Source organism: Magallana gigas, chromosome 2 (genome assembly GCF_963853765.1).
Source record: "Magallana gigas chromosome 2, xbMagGiga1.1, whole genome shotgun sequence".
Lineage (NCBI taxonomy): Eukaryota > Metazoa > Mollusca > Bivalvia > Ostreida > Ostreidae > Magallana > Magallana gigas.
The window spans coordinates 21,899,742-21,918,404 of record NC_088854.1 but is presented as its reverse complement, the minus strand read 5'-3'; the positions used below and the strand labels follow the sequence as shown (position 1 = coordinate 21,918,404).

At 34.2% G+C, this 18,663-nt stretch overlaps 1 protein-coding gene across 5 annotated transcripts; it reads left to right on the top strand.

The window, feature by feature from the left end:
- Positions 1-218: 218 nt before the first annotated feature.
- Positions 219-12,929, top strand: LOC105336550 (proprotein convertase subtilisin/kexin type 7). Of its 5 annotated transcripts, XM_066075594.1 has the most exons (18): positions 219-305; positions 418-503; positions 583-690; positions 1,064-1,655; positions 1,789-1,987; positions 2,341-2,436; positions 2,773-2,863; positions 3,275-3,329; positions 3,414-3,552; positions 3,779-3,879; positions 4,136-4,303; positions 4,603-4,710; positions 5,663-5,768; positions 9,853-10,009; positions 11,265-11,359; positions 11,659-11,752; positions 11,945-12,059; positions 12,394-12,929. In XM_066075594.1, the coding sequence occupies exons 4-18, from the start codon at positions 1,086-1,088 to the stop codon at positions 12,700-12,702; spliced, it is 2,403 nt and encodes an 800-aa protein (XP_065931666.1). In that variant the 5' UTR covers positions 219-305; positions 418-503; positions 583-690; positions 1,064-1,085; the 3' UTR covers positions 12,703-12,929. The 5 variants fall into 5 exon arrangements, with proteins under 5 accessions (XP_065931666.1, XP_065931665.1, XP_065931667.1 ...); XM_066075593.1 differs by lacking the exon at positions 583-690; XM_066075595.1 differs by having other exon boundaries at positions 231-503; positions 633-690.
- Positions 12,930-18,663: the final 5,734 nt, after the last annotated feature.

Here is an 18,663-nt window from a genome sequence, read left to right as displayed (position 1 = left end):
GATATTTCAATTTTTTTTACAATTGTGTTTGCTGCAAGAAAAAGTGGGCGGGGGTTGGACCCTCCCTGATGATATGTGCCGGATGGTTAGGTCTAACTTTGAAAAAAAAAGTGGGGAACCCCCCTCCCCTGGTTCCGACTCCTATTGTGTTGGGGGGGGGGGGGGGGGTATTGAAGGTTAAACATGTACACTGTACGAGTTGTTCATTAACAACATTCTTACTTTTACTTTCGATTTGTATAACGTGCAGCTGATCATCATCAATGATCAAGCAATTAACATTTCCAATTACTATTTATGTGAAGGTATGGACCATCCTGAGTACTTGCTGTGACGCTGTGATATTTCTTTACTTTGATGTAACGATACAGATTGATTATTTAACTGTCTAATTTTCTGGAGCGATTTTTGCAACAGATGTGACCCGCCTCACAAAGAGAACACGTAGGTCAAGGCGAAGACGGGATGTGTTTACATTGATATTCAATAAACTGAAGTGCAACGTAAGTATTGTTTACAATTTCTACATCTGGTCTATCAGTTCTATCTGAATTTATCTGACACTGCAATTTACATCTCCAGGTCCAGGGCGTGATTTGTGCTTTACTGACGTACTCATTTCAAAATTGTAGCACTAAGGATTTCAAGTGTTCAATTAGACCTAGTGATGATTAATTTGTCTTGAAAACGGTAAATTTATGATTTTAGAAAATGATTCATTGCATCATTTGCATGTGTGTTTAATCTTCAGAAGACTTATATAATGATAATGTTTTAATAGTATTACATATGGTGAACATCTACTTTCAGTTTAGTACAACCAACTGTACTTTTGCTTTTACTTAATGATAGATTTGTAAATTTGATAAGTTAATATATAATATGTCAGAAGAATGTTTCAAGGATCGAGTTTTTGCAATGTGTGCCAGAGAGAGAGAGAGAGAGAGAGAGAGAGAGCACGAGCATATTTTTGTAAGGTAATATACGTATCTCTGTAAAATTCAGTTAAAGATTATGTTTCCATGACTGTTTAAAAGTTCACAATTTTGAAATCTTCTTTCAGATGATATGACTTGTCACCAATAATGCCAATTGACTATGGATCAATTATTAAATTGCTCATTGTATATGGCGCTTTACTACAAATATTGGGTGAATATTCAAAAGAAATTCCTTTTCCGAAGCACGTGGACAAGGCAGAAAACTCTCTTATATGGGCTGTGAAAGTGAAGGAAGCTGGCAAAAAAGAAAAAAGTGTCACAGAACGAAATAGTGTGAACAATCCCATTCAAAGTGGGGTCCAAGAGATAGCAAATCAATGCAAATTAATCTTTATTGATCATGTGGAAGTTATGGAGAACACTTATTTATTAGGATTTGATTTTAACAAGCTTGATCATTTTATTTCCAATTCTGAAAATGGATCCGATGCCTTTGAACTTGCCCATAGGAAGCTTTACATTAAGTTGCTACATGACCTATATGTCTCCCACATACCAGACGTGTCTTTCAAATTCATCAGTGGTGCTTTATCTCAGTGCTTGGACTCTCACCTGATGGTGGAATTATTCAGTCAGCAAAATATACGAAGGAGAACCAAGAGGGAAGTGGACCTTCATTTCACTGATCCATATTTTAAGTTACAGTGGCATCTTGTAAGTTCAACGTTGATGTCCTTGAATTTGTCAAAGTCTCTGTTCAATCTTGACACAACAGCTCCGTATTGCTGTTTCAGATGTAGTAAATTATTGAAAGTTAACTAATACATTGTATCTTGAAATTTATCAGATCAACAATAAGAACCGGGACATGGATATAAATGTGACAGGAGTGTGGAGTAGGAATATCACAGGTGACGGGGTCACGGTCGCTGTCGTTGACGACGGAGTGGAATGGACCAACCCTGACCTCAGGGACAACTATAACAGTGCTGGAAGCTGGGACCTAAACTCAGATGACCCTGACCCTACCCCAAGTGCTTCAAAAGGTGTGTATGGTTAAAATACACCAGAATACATACCAGTAACTGATGCATATACATGTAGTTTCCATTAATGTATAAGTAAAATAAAAACTTTAGGAGGGTAAATCATCATTTAAGAGCCAGCAGTTGATAAGTTTTGTTTTGATTTTGTGATTTTCTAGTATTGAACTACTTAGGTAAATATAAAATACATGTATTGTTACAATTTAAAGTACCAGTGGGTGTCTGAATAGTATTTGTATGACACACCATAAATCAGAAGAATTAATACCCTCAGGTATAAATGTGTCATTGATATACTTTTTACAATACATGTACTAGTAAAATATAAGATGATTTCATTGAAATAATTTCAGATTCAAACCATCATGGAACCAGGTGTGCTGGAGAAATAGCAGCAGTCCCAAATTCTCACTGTGCTGTCGGGGTGGCATATGGAGCAAAGTTCTCAGGTATTCATATTTCCATATTTCCATATTCCTACTTACATGTTAATAGATCTACATGTATATATTTATATCTACTGTAATTTTAACCAGTCTATCCTTTTATTCATGAATACATTAATTTCCAGATCTAGAAATAGCTCTTGAATCTTGGCTTCATTTTCTTTTATCTCAGACTGAAGAACAGAGTACATACTCTGTAACAAAACATTCTTTGATCTGTAATATGTACATATGTTAATTTGCAGATCTGTACAAGTTATCAATTTTAGTTTTTAACTGACTGAATTGACTACTCTCTTTGACAAACTTGAGTCTCTCTAATGGTTTTATTTGTATCAGGTCTCAAGGTTCTTGATGGACCGATGACTGATAGTTTGGAAGCCAAGGCCTTTAACAAGAACTCACAGATTAATGATATTTACAGCTGTAGGTAAGAAAACTGTAAAGCCAGTGAGAATTATCTGTCTTATTGGAGGTTCCGTGAACTGTAAGCATAAGTCAACACAGGAAGCGTAAACATTTCAACCAAAATGTTTAATCGCAAATTAAATCAAAACATGGTGTTAATAGAATATTTTAGTTAGGTTGTCAGTTGCCTAGGACATGTATGGAGAATAATGGAGATATGCATACTTTTTTCATGTAACATTGCATGTGTACTAACATGGAGCGTAGCGTGTAGCTTATTTTAATTTGAAAGAATGTCTAGAATTTTACAGGAATGTGTCATGGGCACTAGTACTTGTTTCTCTAAAATTACATGTACTTGTGATAGGTTGTGTGTCATATTTCTTCATTTTGTACTGATGCATTATACATTAAAGTAAAAATAATTTTACAGCTGGGGCCCTGATGATGATGGGAAAACTGTGGATGGACCACATGTATTTGCTAAGGTTTGTTTGTTTTCATGAAATGTTGAAAATTGAAATTTGGCTAGATGCTTTGAACTTACAACATCTTACATTTATTGTTTGCAGGCAGCCATGCAGTATGGCATTGATTTTGGCAGGAGAGGGTTTGGAAGCATCTACGTTGTTGCTAGTGGCAATGGAGGTCGTTTCCAAGACAACTGTAACTATGATGGTTATGCTAATTCCATATACACTGTCACTGTAGGTAAGTGTCTGAGCACCTTGTGTGGTCAACTTTAGCCAGTTTTTATTCATATCTTACTAATTGATAAGAAACATATATGACCTATGCTTGGTATATAGTATAACCCTGGAAAAGTTTCCTACTGGTAATCTTATATGTTAAATGTAAATTTTTACATGTACATGGTTCATTAGGTAAGAAGTTAATTTAACTGTTGAAATGTATGCTTAAACTTACATTATTATAGGTTCTATAGATGAAGACGGAAATATGCCTTTTTATGCTGAAAAATGTGCATCTATGCTCGCTGTGACCTTCAGCAGTGGAACCTCACAGCATAGAAGCATTGTAAGTCTGCTCCCAAGAATAAACGATCTTTATGATGTATCTTACTCAGGTCAATTAATAATTACAAAACTTTAATATAAAGTTGGTATGCTAAACACATAAAGGTGGATTATGTTAACAGAATTTCTCTTATCCAAATATCTTTTTGTCTTCAATATTCACCCAAGTAGTATTCACTTACATGCTCTCTTCATGACCTAGAATATGAGTCTATATAAAAAAAAAAGTAAAAACCTGATGATTTATATTACATTAGGTGACAACTGACTGGACACAGAGGGGAGGGAAAGGCTGTACCACTGCCCACTCAGGGACCAGTGCGGCAGCTCCCCTAGCGGCGGGGATGCTGGCTTTGATGTTACAGGCTCGCCCTTGTCTGACCTGGAGAGATATCCAGTACCTCATCATACTGACCGCTCAGAAAGTGAGCCATAGTGGGTTTTGAGCACAGGCCATTAATGTTGAACATGGTTTTTAAAATATAGATAATTTCTGTTACAGTTATGTTAATCATCATTATAGTAAGGGAAATAATCTACCAATTTAAAGAAATGTTTTTAACATTAAATGATTGTGGTTTCATGCTCTCTGAACGTTTTTTGATTTGTTCCATAGAAGAATATGGAATTGAAATATGCCTTAAATTGATTTAATTTGCTTTAATACAGTGCATGTCAAAGTCAGAATGAAATCATTCATTAAGCTTACATTCTTTGTATTTAGGTTGATGTTGATCACTCCGAGTGGAAGAGAAACCAGGCAGGATTATATCATAGTCACAAACACGGATTTGGGGTCATGAAAGCCTGGAGATTAGTCAATGCAGCTAAGGTGATCTAACATTATATTACACATCAATTAAGTAGCACCCTATAAACATTTATGTTCAATGGTCAGAGTGGAAACCATCGTCACAAACATTAATTTTGTTGTGGTTATTAAATTCATGTACTCTCCTCTCCTACCTGGCCATTGTTATTAGAAAGAGAATACTTCATAGCTCATACAAAATTCTAACCAATGCATGTAAAGCAAAGTTGGAAAATGACCTTTGATGTGGCCTTTGATATCTGTAAATTTCACAAAATGTTTATTGCTGATGCATATATATTAGCACACAGCATGCAGAATTCAATTGATTTAACTATGATATCGCATAATAAGTGTAAATTTTCAAATTAATACTTGTACAATACATATTTTACAATCAAGCAGCATAGATAGGAGAGAACTGTACTGAAAAATGTACATGATTCTGGACTGTGGCTTGAGATGATGAATACTGCAAATAAAACTTAAAGGTCAATATATGATATGGGCCATTTAAATAGGCCCCCTAAAATGCACAAAAGTGACCAAAAGTTTGCTCTGGTTCAAAGTGTTGATCTGTGCTTCCCATTAAAAAAAAGTAAAGAAAAATATCAATTTTTGCCTGATTTTGATTGAATTACGAAAATAGCGACACTTCTGACATCATAGTACACTGCCATGAGTGCAAGTAAATCAAAGAAATAGATGAAAAACATAGGCTATATTATATCAACTATTCTAAATATAAAATAACATAACAATGTAATGTACCTGAAACCTTTTTTAAAAATTGCGAATTATGGGGACCTTTGACTCATATACTGGTAGTTCTTTCTTAGATTGAAAATTCATGAAATCTAGAGGGTTTAATTACCTTCAGTGTATTTTATCTTGAATGTGACTTTATTTAAAGATTAAACAACATAGTTGAAGGCACAAATAGTGCATTTATTTGTTCATGTGTATTGCTTAGATATGGGAAACTGTGCCATGGATTACATCATACCTGTATTCCAGTGATGAAATCCACCTCCAAATTCCAAAAGGGACCAATCAACCTCTGACTATCACTCATACAGGTACTATATATACCGTATATACTCGCCTATAAGTATTGTTCGCCTATAAGTCGGTTGCCATTTTTCAAGTTTATTTTCAAGATTTTGCCGTTGACCCTCTTATAAGTCGGGTAATTTTTTCTGGATAATCAGTCTACAGATTGCCAATCAAATAAGCACATTTTATAAAGCATGACTATATTCTAGATAAAAAATATTGGTGTTTGACCCTTCTGTTATCATTTCTAGATGCAATGCATTTTAAAAGTGTTGTGTTCAGTTAAGACATCTATCCTGGATGAATAACTTTCGATTTTGGACGCCATTTTTTTTTTATTGATACACTGATGAAAACTTGGTGTAAGCTATAAAAATATTTAAAATACTATTGAAAATAAAATGATAGTGATTTTGATCCCCTGTTGACTGATTAAGATGGTATAGCCCCTTTTAAAAGTGGTGTGTTAGCTTGTGTTGTTTTAGTTGACATGCCACCTACAGCCACCAATATAGCTATTATCACCTCATGTGTAATTTATTATGAATAAATATAAAACGATCTTTATTTTTTTTAACACACGAGCAATTATTCTTGTGTTTAATTTTTAAGTATAAAACAGAAATTGCTGTTTTGTAATCCCACTAGATCGCTTTTAGACGCCATGTTTTATAATAGTTTTCTGTAAACAGAGTTATCTTTCTTGAAGTTTGTAACTTGCGATTTTGGACGCCATTATATTTTTTAAACACTCATTATAACTAGATTATAGCTCAAAAACTATTTTAAATGCTACTGGAAATAAAATGACAGTGATTTTATCCCCTATTGACTGATTAGGGTTGGTAATTAGCCTCCTAAACTCAGTGTTGGCTTGTGTTGTTTTAAGTACAGTTATACCTACAGCTGGGTGCTGGTCACTTCGCCCCAAAGCCAAAGCGCCCCAAGCACGAGCGCCCCAAATTTTTCTTGGTGCGCCCCAAATACAATTCACGAGCGCCCCAAGTGTATGTCACGAGCGCCCCAAATCTTAAATTTTTCACGTATATGTCACGAGCGCCCCAAATGTTGTTTTTTTAATGATTAAATTTTTTCACGTACTGGCGCCCCAAAGTAATAATTGGAATGTTATGAGCAAAATTTCCAAATGCTCCGAATGGTAAATCATGTCGTTTTTTTTGTTTTTTTTTATGTTTTGTTTTTTTTTACGACCGCCCCAAAATAAGTTTCGTTCTGAAATATTATGAATGTAAAATGACATTTTTTCCAAGTGCTACACAAATTGCTATTCTTGCTTGTTTTTTGTTTTTGTTTTTTTTTTTGTTTAAGTTTCGCTGTCTATTATTATATTTCAAAATGTAGTTTTCGAGTCATAAGCTATTAATGGTTTTTTTTTTAATTTTAATTTCGGAGCGTCCCAGAATAAGTTTTGCTATACAAAAAATAAGAATGCTGATATAAAGCGATGACAAATATTTCCGTAAACTGTTTCTTATACAAAGATGAAAGCATGAGCACTGAAATTGATATTCATCAAACAATATCAATCAAACAATATGACAATTATCTACCCAAATGACCTTCCAACGCCCCCCCCCCCCCATTACGTCACATATTGTCAATCCAAGGTGTTGGGTGTTATTCCTTCGTTGACATTTGTACGATTGCAAGAAAAAGGTAAGTGAATATTCTCATTTATTTTCTCTCTCTACTTAACAAAACATTAATTTATTTATTTAATTTACAATTTTTTAAAATTCATTTTAATTTTATTTAGCACGGCCATACTAATATGTAATTTTAGGAAACCTTTGCAACCAATTTAACAACAGAATCAATAATGTTCGGATCTTTAATATACCTGAGTTTACCTAAACATATTCCCCTGTTCGGTGAGGTTTCTTTAGTTAAATTTTTTTAAGAATCTCGGAAAGAGGTATGCAAATATATATGCATTTAATCGTTCATATTCTATTAAAACATTCAGAATTGGGGGGGGGGGGGGAATCGTAATATTGAATTACCGTAATATTTTAAGTTAACAAATGTTCATATATACAGATATAAACAGAATCTTTATATAAATGTTTCTTGGTGTTTACGCCAAATTAAAGAATTTACAAATAAGGACAATTTGAAGAACCTACAACTATGCATACCTTTTAACTGGATACTTATTACGAAATTCGAATCATAAGGACAAACTTAGATCATAATTTTCCATGTAATTAGATTTTCTTGTTTAATAATAATTAATTTAAAGAATATATGCCAATATTTGTAAACAGGTCTGTTTATTGCTTCCTTTATAAATATCACGTTTCCTTTTAGTGTGTTTTAGTTCATTATTGATATAGTTTCTACAAAATACCGAACACAATCAATGTATACATACAATACACACAGTGATTACTAGTCCATGGTGTACACACATCTAAGTGATCTAATCAAAGGGGTACGCGACGAAGCCAACGTCTCCCGTGTGTCTGGGTATGTTTTCTCCTGATACCGTGACAGGATACCCCCTCCATTGACACCTTTTAATGTTTCCGAATATCCCCTTCTATTACATCATATCGTCAGTTGTCTTCGGAAGCTAATGTTTTTACACATACGGTATATGTAATACAAAATAAATAATGACACACCCGTCCCATTGGCCCTATATATCACTGCAAATACAATTATAACATATATAATACACATATTACGCATTGGTTTTTTTTTTCTTATAAATAATGATTGACTGTAAATGTAAGCTAAAAAAACATATTTAGAGGTTTGCGCGGAAAATTTGAGAGTAGAAGAACAATTGTGTTGGATTATATTTGACATTATTAAAAATTTCCTTAAAAAATAAGAATACTTTGTACAATTCAACAGAATTTGTGCGATCGAAATAAAAAAAAAATTGAGGTATGTATTTTGGGGCGCTCGGAATAATAATGTGTAAGTTTAATGAGATTCCATCGAAGATTAATAGGGACTAATAAACAAAACCATTTTGGGGCGCTCGTGAAATTAATCCAAACTTGGGGACTCACGCACCAAAGTTGATTTTAGTTCAAAATAGAATAATCTCATTTGGGGGGCGTTCGTGTAAATGATGCTTATTTAACGTAAAAGTGAGATTTTCCAACATACATTTTAAAGCAAAATCGGGTTTCAAATATTTATTACACATGTAGTGAAATATTAACTTTAAAGCAACATAAAATGCTGATTTGAGAGCAAAGTTAAAAGTTATTTTGGGGCGCTCGTGGAAACGATCCCGATTTTAGTACAATATTGGAAAATCCAATTTTGGGGCGCTCGGGCAAATTATTCAAGACGTAAGGTGTAATGATACAACAAGATTCTATGCAGAAAGACATAATCAGGAAAATCATTTTGGGGCGCTCGTGAAAAAGATCCCGATTTTAGTACAATATTGGAAAATCCAATTTGGGGCGCTCGTGCAAATTTTCCAAGACGTAAGGTATAATGATAATTTTACTTTGGGGCGCTCGTGAATACATTTGGGGCGCTCGTGAAACGTAATTGGGGCGCTCCAAAAAAAATTTGGGGCGCTCGTGCATGGGGCGCTTTTGATTTGGGGCGATACGACAGTAACCCCTACAGCTATTATCACCTCAGGCGTAAGTAATTGCCTGTTTAAAAAAAATATACTATTAAATACACCTTGTTCATATTTTAAGAAATACAGTTGAACTTTCAATGTATTTGTTAAGTGATTATCTTTTTAGTAATTAAAAAATAAAGATGTCAAGTAAAGGGATTGCAAGTCAAAAGTTGGAAGCAAAATGGCACCCAAAAACGAAGTTTTACTCAGTGGAAAAATTATCTGAATGTATGTCATGCCTATAAGTCGGACCCCTACTTTTTATTCAAATTTCTACTCCCAAAATACCGACTTATAAGCGAGTATATACGGGGTAGTATCAAAGTTACTGAGGCTTATTAGATCGCAAGTTTGGAATAGTTTGTTCCAGAATGATTATCATAGACATATAAAATGATAAATGCAATGATTTGATTGTTTAATAGACATTTTTTTTTTAAATATTTCATTTATAACTAATAATACATGTGTTTGACATTTTGTAGTGACAAAAAATGACATCTCAGGTTTGAATTTGTTTGTTCTGGAACATGTGCAGTTGTTTGTGACAATCACTCATCCATGTCGTGGGGATCTAGAGATTACCCTGGTATGTCCCAGTGGTACCAACTCCATTGTGGCCACACCCAGAAAAGTGGACCGGTAAGCAATTGAGGGTCTAGAATTCATTCTTCTATTTTCTTTTTAATTTTGTGTTGTAAATTTGGACCCCCCTCTACCGACTTGTGTAAAACTTTCTGTCCCCTGGGGCCATGGCTATGATAAAATTCTTTATGATAGCATATAATTATATAAAATAAATTCACAAATTTTAAATGTTATGTTTTAAAGATGTGATTTTAAATGTTTTTTGTTGTGCAGTTTCATTTAAACATTTGACCCTCCTTTGCAATTTGAACCCTTTGCTGACTCTTGGGTGTCGATATATGAACAGAGTTGAATCTATTTCATATGCTTCCTCACATATGACATAAATATCATTAATTAATCTATTGAGGATTTTGTTTAGGCCTTAAATCAAAAGTTTTCTGAAAATTGTTTATGGTTATTCATTTTTTATACTTCTATCAAAAGAATTATGCCAGAAAGGACAAAGGGAAAATTTACACAAAGTGGACAAAGTAGAACCATTATTACTAGTGATTTTAAGTGCTCACTTACATTTATGTAGTGAAATATAAATGCCACTTGACATATATGCATATCATAACTCAAACAATGACTTCTTATTTGTCACTCCATTTATCTCTAGAATGCATATATCCAGGATTGAATATATCAGAAAGGAAAGGAATTAAAAGAAATTAACAAGTGTCTTCCTTTCAAGGAGGATCAAATTACATAATCTGTTTCCTTTTTTTAATTCCTCTATGTGTAACACCAGAAAGTGGGTTTTTTTTCAAGGAAGAATTACTGTTAAATCCACAGACTTTGTAAACCAGGTTCCCTTGTCTGTCAGTTTTAATTCCTTGGTGTTAAAATTTCATCATCTCTCAAAAAGTACAAATTGCGATTGTTTTAATTTCATGCTGCAAGAAAATCAAAAATAAATCAGTTTATGTGAAATTAAATAAATTTATTTGAAATTGTGGATTTAATTCACGAACATAGTTATATCAAAACCATCAAGATTATTTTTCGATCTACAGTATACAAATTTCAGTATGGTACATGTATAGTATACAATTTCAAATTACAATACAGTGATATAATAATTTGTCTCAAACTCCTCCATTTTTAGCTATGGTGTTTTAAATCATAATTCAAACTGTGTCTTATTTTATTCCATAAGTTTAATAAGGCAGATATCCATTTAGTCAGTCATTCTGACATGCCTCATTTGCATGAACATCTTGTCAAACTCTTGCTTGCTGACTTTGTATATTTCTGTGTATAGGTCTGATGCAGGTTTCCAGGACTGGGCTTTCAGCACAGTAAGATGTTGGGGGGAGGATCCAACAGGAGTGTGGACCATTCTTATCACTGACCACGGTATATGTTTTACCACATACAAATTGGATTGTTTTTTAAAATTTTTATATTTTACAGATAATCATGACTTTGCTTTGCATTTTGTAATAGGATACACATTGAGAGTCAAACACTCATACTATGATAGAAGAAATCACTGTTATTACTTACTTTTTAGATATCACCTTAACAAACATTGGATACAATTTGCATAATTATTCATAGCTTGAATTAAATAGAAAGATTTCTGTTTGTATGAAGATTGCAAGAATATCATGAATCTTTGACATATTCACAATCGTAAACTCCTCACATTACAGATACATCCTCATATGGATCTGGATTTATCCAATCCTGGAAATTAAAACTCCATGGAACATGGATAACCAGACAACAATTTGACGAAAGGAGACGGTAATCATTCTGTCATTTTATTTAAATGTTCATTCTTTTATGAAACTAGGTATACACTGATACACAGATATCTCAAAACTTTTAACTACAAAAAAATCAAAAATCAAGGAGGGGGGCATTGTTATGAAAAATATGTCATTGGGTCGTGCTCATTTTTCTGTTATATAACAAGTTTGTCTGTTGTATTTGTAGGCTGGTACTGGAAGCAATGGATGGGCAGTTCCTCAATGACAGTTACCAGAGGCCATGCCCGGAGGCTGGCCCAGATGCTGCTCCAAAACAACCCGTGTCTCAAAGGACCCTCAAGGTAATTATTCTGTTATATGGAAGGCTTTGTTTTATCTTAAGACCGAAAGTGTGTAAAGGAATCATATACCATGATAAAAATCATCAAAGCAAATAGGATATTAACCTTAGTGTGGCCATTTTGATCTTGAATTTTATGGTTCACTTGACCAAACTTACAAGTATCTTGTTGAAGAAGTGTGCAATCAAAGTAAGTGCATGCAAACATTAGAGCTGATGTGTTTATTATTCTGTTCTTAAAATTTCCCAATTTTAATGAGAATTGTGATATTTTTATTAACAGCAGATATTGAATGGGTTATGAACACATGTAAATTATGTTTGTTTTATTTCAGTTTGTTATGCTTGCTGGGATATTTTGCCTGGTCATGGCACTGTACGAGACATTTGAGTATGCTGCTTGTTATAGAGATGAGAAAAAAGCTCAGAGACAAAGAATGCTGGAACATCTTCAAACTAATCCATCAGTACGTGACGGAGATATTGAGGATGCTGATCACCCAGAGTCCCAGAGACTCTTAAGTAACGAAACAGAGACAGTTATTCCCTTGGATACCTTTGATGTCCGTGAAATTGCTTTAGACATTGGGAATAGTACAAATGATGGTGATGACAGTGAAAGTCTTCAGTTGATAAGTCACTGAGGACATGTGTTCTTTTTAAATGGTGCTTCCAATGAATTTTAATAAACTCTACATGTATAAATGGAGTGAATTTTCCTTAAACTGTGATTCTTACTTATAAAATGCATTGTATTACCATCAATGTCTTTCAATTTCATGTACCGGTACATGTATTTCCCAATGTTCTTGTAATTATATTGAATGTACATGTATACTTCTTTTAAATAATAAAAATTGATTATATATTATTTTTATCACTTTTCTTCTATAAACTATATGCATGTACGTTTTTAGCTCACCAAGATGAAGTCAGGGGGAGCTACTGCTACACCCTTGGCGTCGGCGTTCGGACCTGGTTAAAGTTTTCTTTGCAGGTTCTGTATCTTAGTAAATACTTGTCCTATCTACCAAACTTGCATGAATGATACACACAAGTCACGAGTATCCCGACACCTACCGTGGAAAAACACGGTGGAAAACGGTCTGTGTCGCACCGTGTACCGTGTATGTGTATCGGAAAATTCAAGAAAAAGCACTGTGTCGCACCGTGGCCGCCCGTGTAACTCTGTGGCCACTGTGTTACTCTGTGGATATCGTTACCCAAGACGTTAAAAAAAATGGCGTATTTTTAAAAATAAATAAATTATGGCTAAACAAGGGCTGAATATATATAATTTTGTATATATCCTTTCAAAATAAAAAAAAAAAAAAATAAAAATAAAATAAAAAGAACGGCGACTTAAGTTCCACGGATCCAGAAAATTGTCGGGGCTTTCTACGTGAAGTTAAATATTTGTAATCTGAAAACGTAAATGCATGCGCGGATCCAGAAAATTTTTCCAGGGGGGGGTCCGAAGGATAATTGTGTTTGCCAGGGGGGGTCCGAGGCATATTTTCGCGATAATTTTACTATGTAAATTTAATAAATTTTCATTTTCCAGGGGGGGGGGGGGGGTCGGGACCCCCCCCCCCCCCCGACCCCCCCCCCCCCTCTAGATCCGCGCATGAAATGGGTACCTTTTAATTTATTTGTTCTTAAATAAACTCAAATAAATTTACCAAATATATTTATTAATCAATTGATATATTATCAAAATTCAAATCAATTTAAGTCATGTACTTTTTTTTTTTTTCAAACGGACGCGATGTGGTAACTGACGATCCTATTAATTAGATCTATGCCAGGAGCTTGCTTTAATTAACGTCTTATTTTCTGTTATCGAAAAAAAAACTTTAAATAGATCACCTTTTGATTTGTTAATTAATTTAAATATAAACTCTAAATTAATTAAAGATGAAAAATGAAAACTTTTCAGATCATGTTTTCATATATTTGTGGATGTGCTGTAGTAAATGACAACCACATATTACCGGTGACAAGAATGATTGGTACTTAAGCTATTTTGTAGCAAAAAATAAACAAAAATCAATCTGATATGATAAATTATAGATAAACACTTGTACAAAATCTTAGTCATTGAACAAAAAAGCACACGCAATTCGAAAAATAACTTTCAACTTTATTTCCCGCATAGCTGGTAATGGCGTCGTGATTCACATTCACAAAAATCACTCGTGCGATACATGTACAAAAGCTGATCAGGAACACAACAGTGTCTTTCATCTTGGGTACTATACACAACAGGTGTTATTGTCTTTCTTTGTTTTTTTTAGCAGTTATTGTACTTAACAACCAACTCTGTATAACAGATGTACACGAGATACCGTTATTCACACCTTTCCACGGGCGCTTGTTAGGTTACTCATCACAAAGTGTCGTGTGTATAGTCTGAAAATATCTTACTTCTACTTTGTTAGTTTTATGGCTTTTCTTAATCTCCTAAAAACAAAAGAACTGTTTGTAGATATGTACACAAACAACTATATATGTAAGACAATCGGCGCGTGGATCCGTATGGAGCAATTCAGCGACTCTATATAGCGGGATTTTCATAAAGTAATAATTTGCAATAAAAATATCATTTACCGGGTACATTAATGTACCCCCCAAAAAACTGGTTAATGAAATAGATAAATGAGATAACATTTTGCTAGTATTTAGCACAAACACAGCTCTTTTTAAATTTATTTTCAATCTAATATGTGTGATGTGAAATAGCGTCGAAATTTTAACCGTCGTGATCAATCTGATTACATTGTCTACTGAAGAAATTTTTAGTCATTGTGTTGAAATCGTTGTGAAATTCTATCACAGTGTGAAATTTTGTAGAAAACGGGTTCATTATAAATGGAAACTATAAAATTATCTTTTTAAAATGAATTACAAGTAAAATGTACTTAAATTAAGGCTCTCTCTCTCTCTCTCTCTCTCTCTCTCTCCCTCTCTCTCTCTCTCTCTCTCTCTCTCTCTCTCTTATGACGATCATCAAACAATCAAACAGTAATAATGAGGTCTAGATTAAAGTGGCTTGATAAAGATGAAATAAAAAATTATCAACAGTAGTATCGATTTACTGATTCTTCGCGCCATGAATATCTACTGGTACTACATGTACATATGTATAATAGGGGGAAAATGAAAATGTACTAAATATAAAGCTGTATAATTATATAATTTTGAGAAAATACAAGTTTTTAACAGCCCTTTATATTTGACATCGTTGAAGTAAGTATAAGTGAGAAAAGATCACCGTTGCAATTCTACGCGCTATTGAATTTGATCAAACTATTCGATCACTACCGGTACTGCGATTACAAATTGACCGAAACATCAACTTATTAAATTGTATATTTAATTTTTAAAAGGAGGAGAAATTATAATTGTTTTGATCCATCAAACTTTTAAACATGTCGGCGATTTTTTGTTGTTGTTTATCTCAACAGAGATCCACTGAAACTATCGCTTAGGTCTTAAATATTGCGTGTCTTAAATTTTTTTTTTTATTTCTGTTTCTTTTACTGTAATTTTCTTACGTAAATAAATATGTGGGGTTTTTTAAGTTTTATTCTGAAATCCTTCTTTTTTCACAGGTAAATACCGCGTGTTACACCGTGTAACTGTCCGTGTTGCATCGCGTTGCACCGTGACCAACCGTGTTTTTTCTTGTTTCGAGGCCGTGACAGAGAACAATAGATCAAAGGTACCGACACTTCCACGCTTAGCGAGGACTTTTAAACACGGTGGCCGGTGTTTTAGTCGGGATACTCGTGAACTGTACTGTACATCTGGACCTTCTAATGGACCTAAAATACTTAGATGCTGAATCTGGTCCATGAATTTCAGATGCTGGAGGAGGTTAAAGTTTTTGGTGCAGGTCCCCTTTGATAGCCATATCTAAGTTACAAATGTACTACTTGTCCTATCTTCAATAAACTTGTATAGATGGTTCATCTTGTTATACTGATGCACTCCATGGCCTTGAATGCTGAATCTGAGCCAAAAGATTTGGATGCTGGATGAGGTTAGGTTTTTAGAGCTAGTAAAAGTTTTTGGAACAGGTGCCCTTATACTACCATTTCTGTTATTACTGGTCCTAACTTCACCAAACTTGCCCGAATGATGCGTCTTATGATACTTATGCACTTAACAGGCTTGAATGCTGAGTTTTGGATGCTGGAGGTGGTTAAAGGGGCATGGTCACGAGTTTGGTCAAAAATTATTTTTCCGATTTTACTGTTTACAATGCTTAAAAGCGAGTTACAGAGCTTACAATTCTTTGCCATGTAAACAAAGCTTTTGTTTATCAGCTTGAAAAAGGTTTCTATTGGTATATTGGACATATGTAAACAAAAACAGGGCACGAGCCTTGTTAACATGACACAGGTTTGTGGGCTTGCTTAAAACTTAAAGACTGACTCTCAAATTTCATTTGATCATTAGAAATGCACTTCTAAAGCATTGTAAATAATAAAAACAAAAAAATAGAATTTGACCAAAATCGTGACCATGCCCCTTTAAGGTTTATGGAGCTGGTCACATGTTTGTGTAAATAATATCACTTATCAAAACTTGCAGTGGTTTATTTAAATATGTGAATGAATCACAGAGGTAGCTTCAGATACGGACCGAGAGTGATCTTAATTATCTAGATGCATGTGCAGATTTTAAATTTCAGATCAACTGAAATTGTGTTAGGGTCTTGGAGCTGGTTGAATAATAAAGTAAATTTTGTTCATACCTAGTCAGACTTAAACTGATATTAAAACTATGTATGTGTAAATAGAGATAGCCTGGGATACAGAGCTTGATCTTGATTGTCTTGATGCTGGAGCAGGTGGATTTTGAGTGGTTAAATACAGGTATGATTGTTGGAAAAAATTTGTCCTGACTAACTTTCATGGTACATTTAACTATGATTTGGAAAAACAAGGCTAGCCCCAGATATAGGGCCTAATCTCCTTCACCAAGGATGCTAAGAAAACTTGTCCCACGTCAATCAAACTTGCTTGATAGATGTGGTTGTTGATATATATTAGCATGATTCTTTTTCTGTTGTATTGAATCACATTAAATGATATTATGATATTATACCATATGATATGGTATCATTTATCATGTAATATGATACAATATCATATCATGATATTATATTATATGTTATTTTACCTATTGATATGATATTGTATCAAATAATGATAATGTATCATATGATACAATATGTTCACACATGAAATGATACTGTATCATGATAAGATACATTTTTTAAAAAAGATCTTGTATCATATATGATATATCATTTGATATTGTATCATATAATTTTGTATTTTATGATATTACATTATTTTGATATAAGAGATCAGCAACTATGATTTCATGTATAATGATCAAGATGGTCTTATGAAGGTCATGCCTTGTCTCCGTGAGCTTTGTAATCAGTGATTACCTATGTTTTAAGCTCACCTGAGCATTTCTGATCACGTCCGGCGGCCGTCCGTCTGCCCTTCTGTCTGTCTGTCTGTAAACTTTTTACATTTTCAACTTCTCCAGAACCATTGAGCTGATTTAAACCAAACTTGGCACAAAGCATCCTTAGGTAAAGGGAATTCAAGTTTTTAAAATGAAGTGCCATGCCCTCTTTTAAGGGGAGATAATTAACAATCATTGAAAGTTTGTTTGTATATTTAAAAAATCTTCTTCTCAAAAATCATCTGGCCAGAAAATCTGAAACTTCTGTTCAAGCATCCTCTGGTAGTGTAGATTCAAGTTTGTTCAAATCATGACCCCCAGGGGTAGGGTGGGGCCACTATGTGGGGTCGAACTTTTACCTAGGAAAATATAGAGTTAATCCTTAAAAATCTTTTCCCCTGAAACTGATCAGCCAGAAAAGATATTACTTGTGTAGAAGAATTGTTACTTAGTTCAGATTCAAGTTTGTTCAAATCATGATCCCCAGGGGAAGGATGGGGCCACGATGAGGGGTCGAATTTTTACTTAGGAATACATAGAGTAAATCTTTAAAAATCTTCTTCTCTGAAACCGATCAGTCAGAAAAGCTGTAACTTGTGTGGAAGCATCCTCAGGTAGGAATGATTCAAGTATGTTCAATTTATGATCCCAGGGAGTAGGTTGGGGCCACAGTGGGCGGGGGGGGGGGGGGGGGGTTGATCTAATTTCACACAAGAATATACATGTATAAAGAAAAACCTCTATAGATCTTATTCTCATAAATCGTAGACCAGAAAAGCTGTTACCCATGTTGAAGCACCCTCAGGTAGAGTAGATTCAAGTTTGTTCAAATCATGATCTCAGGGGATAGGGTAGGGCCACAATTGGGGGGGGGGGGGGGGGCAATTTTTACGTAGTCAAAATATAAGGCAAAACTTTAAAAATCTTCTCAGAAACTTATTGGACAGGAAGCTGCAACTTGTGTGGAAACATCCTCAGGGAAGATTCAAAGCTGTTCAAATCATTATCCCAGGGGGTAGGGTGGGTCATAATGGGGGGGGGGGTCAAATTTTACATAGAAACATGTAAGGAATAATATTTAGAAATCATCTTCTAAAAACAATTTGTCTAGAAAA